Genomic DNA, 5556 nt, shown 5'->3' with positions numbered 1-5556 from the left:
CCGACTCCGGAGAACGCCCAGGTGGCCAGCGAGCCCCTGCGAGGACTGCCCCTCTGCAGCCGAGCACCCTCGTGCCCGAACGAAGGGCACCGCCCAGAGCCCTGGGGCCACCACCTTTGTCTGCCCCAGGCCGGTGGGGAGGGCTCTGCTCCCTCCGATGTTCCAGGGGGTCTCCACTGGTGGGGGTTGGTGGGGGGATTCCTTGTCTGGGCTCAGTGAGGGGCCGTGGCAGCGGGGAGGCCTGGCCCTACCACCCACCGGAAGCCTCATCTCTCAGCTTGAGGGTACTGGCTGGGAGGCCCCCACCCTGCCTTCATGACTCTTCGGTGGTGGGCGGCCTCCTGGGGTCTTTGGGTGGGTGGTGTACTTCCGGGACAAACTTGGAGGCCCCAGGAGGAGGGAGAGCTGGAGGGGAGCCCTGGCATCAGAATCAGGTGACTCCTGGAGTGAGCCTGTGGGTGGGTGCGGGGTCCCTGGGCTGCTGATTTCTGCAGAGATGTAGGGGTCTGAAGTGGAGCCTTTGTGCCGTGAACACTTGGCCCCAGCCCAGAGCTGCTCCCTGCAGGGCCTTGCTGGGAGTGGGTTCACCTGAGCCAGATGGGTCTTGTGGGCCACAACACTTGTTTGCAGGTGGTGGGCTGGCTGTTTGGGAATGTTGACAGTCTCCTCTCTCTCTGCCTCAGGGCTCCCTCCACCTAGAGCAGGAATGTGCCCAGGCTTGCCTCCCATCTCCTCTCCTGGAGGGCACTTAGCGTGTCTGCCTTGGGCCGTCATCTTCTGATGGCCCCAGGATGCACCATTACTCGATCATCTCTGTTCTGTGTCTGGACAGCTTCCAGGATCGTGGGCACACATCTCTTGCCTGCCCACAGCCTGCCACTGTCATCCTCCGCGTTCCCTGTAAGGTCTGCCTAGGCAGTGGTCTGGGGTTCGCCTGCCCATCTCCTGTTTCTGGACTATAGGGTCTTCTTCCTCGGAAATTTACAAACCTTGGTCACCCGAAGCCCTGAATCATCTCATGCCTGTCAGCCGGGTGCCTCCAGCAGGGGCTCTGTCCTCGCTCCGGCCAGTGAGGGTGTCCCTAGGCCCCATCCCCATGGCTATTAGCCTTGCCAGGGCCCTGGGGGTGCGCCACTGCCTTTTGATGGTGCGGCATCATTGGAGGCCTGGCTCCAACCTTTTTCTGGACCCTTCTGTGTTCTGGGGAATGTCTGTGCCTGCATTGATGGGTGTGACCGCACTGGCTGGTGGTGACTTGGCTAGGAGACAAGACTTAGCTTTGGCCCGTGCCTGTGAGGATTGAGTCCCCGAGGTTAGAGTGTCTGGCACGGACGGAGGAGGCCTCTGTGGTTGGATGCTGGGCAGAGGCCATGCCTGGCCTCCAGTGGGAGGTTGGGCCGTCCGCTTTGAGGAAGACTGTGAACGATGAGTAGACTTGAAGGTGGGAGAAGGGCCAGAGACAAGACTGTGGGACGAGTGCAGATGGGCTGGAAAATAGATGTGACTTTCAAGGTCTTGTCCAAACCCTGCTTCGTGATTGTCACCAGGGAAGATGGGGCTTACCTTTAGAACGTTCACTCACTAGATGGGCGGGCGGTGGGGCCTGGGGAGAGGGAGCCCACTTAGGGACCCTCTACTGTGGCCCAGGGGAGAGGGCCTGCTTAGACAGGGTGGGCAGGTGTCTGTGAGTAGAATGGCTTAGGGATGGCCCGGCACGCTGGTGCCTGCTGCTCAGCGGGGGCAGGTGCTGGCTGGGACAGGCTGAGGCTGTAGGTCAGCACTCGTGTTACTCTGCTTCAGCAGACAGCCCCTTCCCCGAGTCCTGTCCGACTGCGACTTTGATGTGCTGAGGAAATTTGCTTGGAACGAGGAGAAGGAAGAATCGGGCCATGTCTGAAGACAGGTAAGTGCACCAGTGGGTCATACGGTGGGCAGCCTGAACCTGTGGCCAGCAGGTTCTCTCTCTCATTCCAGTTCTCTCATGATGGTGACTAGGAGCACGGGGCAAAGAGGAGTTCCCTTCTCTTCTGTGTTGACCTCCTTGCCCTTGTCTTGCCCCAATCCGGGAGGCTGGCCCTTGTATCAGCATGTCCTCAGGGTGGGCACCTGGGTGTGACTGAGCCCCACAGGAAGTGGCATGCCCTGGTGGTCTGTGGGTGACCTGTGCATGCGTCAGTTTGTGGGCTCTGGAGGGCACTGCGCCTGGGCGCTTGCCCTAGCGTGTACATGCCCGTGTCCTCTAGGCGCGGCCCGCAGAGGTGCACGGTGGCGTGGAGGAAAGGACTGCTTCCCGGGCTGCCATCAAGGCCCCTGGGTGTGGCTCCCCTTGCTTTTTACTCTGTTTTTCCTGTGTGTTTGGCCTCACCTGCGGAGGGTCAAGATGGTCATAGGGCTAGGCTCATGGCAACTGATCACCATGAGTCTGGACAAGGCTGTTACCTTATATAGGTACTTGAATCCCCTGTGGCCACTCCCGTTCCCCTCCCGCCTCCTTTGGGTTGTTTGTGCTCTTGAAACGTCTGTCTCGGGTAGCGGGCAGGTCTTAGGGTGCAGCGAACCCCTGTGCTTTTTGTGTGCCGTGTGGTGTTTGTAAGCCCCCCTTCACGATAGACATGTGGCCCATACCCACTATTGCTGGCTCTGCTTCCATGGTGTGAGTCTGGATAATTACCGCATCCCCGTACATAACTGCCTTTCTGCATCCTTCCCCTACCTCCTTTGACCCAGCCCTGGAAAAGTCGGTTTCTTTTACTTTTTTAACTTTGTATTGTAGTTAGCGTGAAAGTTGACTGAGCAAATTAGGATCTATTCAGCTGTATACACATTTTGTTTCTCCCCACTGGTTGCACTCCTCACAATGTAACAAACACTCCCTACTTCCTCCCTCAGTTCCGCTTTTTTGGGCAAATGTCCTCCCTTTGCTCTCCTGCCGTTGACTGTGTTGCGGGCGCATCCCTCCCTCGTGTTATTACTAAGTGTAGAGCTCTCTCGTATTTGGCTGTGATTTGAGCCACGGGATGAGTTCAGTCCCAGGCTTGAAGGGTGTCTAAGGGCCACAGACTCATGGATTCCATTACTGTCTACGAGACCAGTAAGTCTTGCCCATTTTACGAATTTGAATTCTGTTCTCCATTTTTTAAAAATTGTTTCATTAGGGGCTCATGCAACTCTTATCACAATCCATACACACATCAATTGTGTAAAGCGCATTTGTACATTCATTGCCCTCATCATTTGCTCTCCACCTAAGCCCATGGCATTAGCTCCTCATTTTTCCCCTCCCACCTGGCTTCCCCCTCCCTCATGAACCCTTGATAATTTATAAATTATTATTTTGTCACATCTTGCCCTGTCCGACGTCTCCCTTCACCCACTTTTCTGTTGTCCGTCCCCCAGGGAGGAGGTCACATATAGACCCTTGTAATTGGTTCCCCCTTTCCAACCCACCCTCCCTCTACCCTCCCAGTATCGCCACTCACACCACTGGTTCTGAAGGGATCATCCGCCCTGGGTTCCCTGGGTTTCCAGTTCTATTCTGTACCAGTGTACAACCTCTGGTCTAACCAGAGGGAGAATTCGGATCATGATAGTGAGTGGGGGAAGGAGAAAGCATTTAGGAACTAGAAGAAAGCTGTATGTTTTATTGTTGCTACATTGCACCCTGACTATCTCGTCTCCTCTCAGCATTTTTTTTTTTTTTGCACCCTCTCCATCCAGGCTTCTATTGTGACCCTAATCAGAGAGTTTTATTGATATCAGCTGGGCACTATCTAGTTCTTCGGGTTTCAGGATATTGGAGGCTGTAGTTCACATGACCCATTCGCCCGTCACATGTATTATTTCCCTGAGTTTTTGATTTTCTAAGCTCTTCTTGGCTTGGATGAGGAGAGACCAAACGTAGCAGCTTAGATGACTGCTTACAGGCTTGTAGGACCCCAGCCACTCCTTAACAAAGCAGGATGTGGGGCATTGCCTTTGTGGACCATGTTATACCAAATGACCTAGAATAGATGTCAATTGACTCAGGACACAGGACTATGGCCCTAAGTCCCCAACCCATCATCAAGGTGTTTGGTTTGGGCTAAGAAGTTTTTTTGGTTTGTTTGTTTTTATAATCATTTTATTGGGGGCTCATACAACTCTTATCACAATCCATACATCCATGCATTGTGTCATGCACATTTGTACATTTGTTGCCATCATCGTTCTCAAAACATTTTCTTACTACTTGAGCCCTTGGTATCAGCTCCTCATTTTCCCCTCCTTCTCCCTCCCTCCCTCCCTCTCTCATGAATCCTTGATAATTTATAAATTATAATTTTTTTCATGTCTCACACTGACCAATAGCTCCCTTTACCCACTTATCTGTTGACCATCCCCCTGGAAGGGGGTTATATGCAGATCATTGTGATCGGTTTTCCCTTTCTCCCCCCACCTTCCCCTTCCCCTCCTGGTATGGCTACTCTCAGTATTGGTCCTGGCTAAGAAGTTGGGTTTTTTTAAAACTTTGCCCCTCATATGTTGTGCAGTAAAAACTCAACTGCCCTCAAGTCATTTCCGACTCACGGCGACCCTATAGGACAGGGTAGAACTGTTCCTGTGGGTTTTTGAAACTAGTAGCTCTTTTTTTGAATTTCTAACTTTTATTTTATTGGGAAGCCTTACAGATATAACAATCCATAATTCAATTAGATCAAGTGTAAGTGTACAGTTGCTGCCACCATCAATTTTTAAACATTCTCTTTTTTTGAATTTCTAACTTTTATTTTATTGGGAACCCTTACAGATATAACAATCCATAATTCAATTAGATCAAGTGTAAGTGTACAGTTGCTGCCACCATCAATTTTTAAACATTTTCTTTCTTCTTGAATTCTTTGAAATCAGCTCCCCTTGATCCCCTGCTTCCCTCAGAGACTATAACTCTACAGGGGTAGAAAGGCTCATGTTTTTCCTGCAGAACGGCTAGTGGTTTTGAACTGCTGACTTTGTGGTTCCCTGCCCAACTCATAACCCACTACGCCACCAGGGCTCCCTGAGTTTACTTATAGGACATACAAATCCACATATATTTCTCTGTACACTTTCCTTCACCTTCCCATATCTGCTCAGCTTGTGGGTGTATTTACTCATTAATGCTGCTTATTATTACTGTCATTGCTGGGCTCTGTCTTAATGGTGTCTACTCTGGTTGTCTTTCATGCTCGCGCGCCTCCTGCGGCTGCTCCGTGCTGCCCTCCCTGACTGCAAGGCGCCTTCCCCTCACCCACGTTAATGGGCGTCCACTCGCTAATGAGTGATTTTCCTGCCCTCAGTCCCTCCAAGAAGGTCTCATTCAGCGTGGAGACCTTTTCTCGACTTTTTTTTTTAATCGTTTTATTAGGAGCTCATCCAACTCATCACAATCCATACATACATCAATCGTGTAAAGCACATTTGTCCGTTCATTGCTCTCATCATTCTCAAAACATTTGCTCTCCACCTAAGCCCCCGCATCAGGTCCTCACTTTTCCCCCTCCCTCTCCGCTCCCCCCTCCCTCATGAACTCTTGATAAT

General features: G+C 52.0%; 1 protein-coding gene across 1 annotated transcript in view; it reads left to right on the top strand.

Moving 5' to 3' along the window:
* The first annotated feature begins 1800 nt into the window (after positions 1-1800).
* The window catches only part of SHISA5 (shisa family member 5), a 26709-nt gene continuing 22953 nt past the window's right edge, over positions 1801-5556 (top strand). The window contains exon 1 of the mRNA XM_004704144.2: positions 1801-1903. Within this exon, the coding sequence (XP_004704201.1) occupies positions 1890-1903 (14 nt within the window). The 5' untranslated portion in view covers positions 1801-1889. The remainder of the gene's footprint in view (positions 1904-5556) is intronic.

Source organism: Echinops telfairi, unplaced genomic scaffold (assembly GCF_000313985.2).
Source record: "Echinops telfairi isolate 266 unplaced genomic scaffold, ASM31398v2 ScPeMD7_7420;HRSCAF=8458, whole genome shotgun sequence".
In the NCBI taxonomy this organism is placed as follows: Eukaryota; Metazoa; Chordata; class Mammalia; order Afrosoricida; family Tenrecidae; genus Echinops; species Echinops telfairi.
This window is presented reverse-complemented; position numbering and strand designations above follow the sequence as displayed.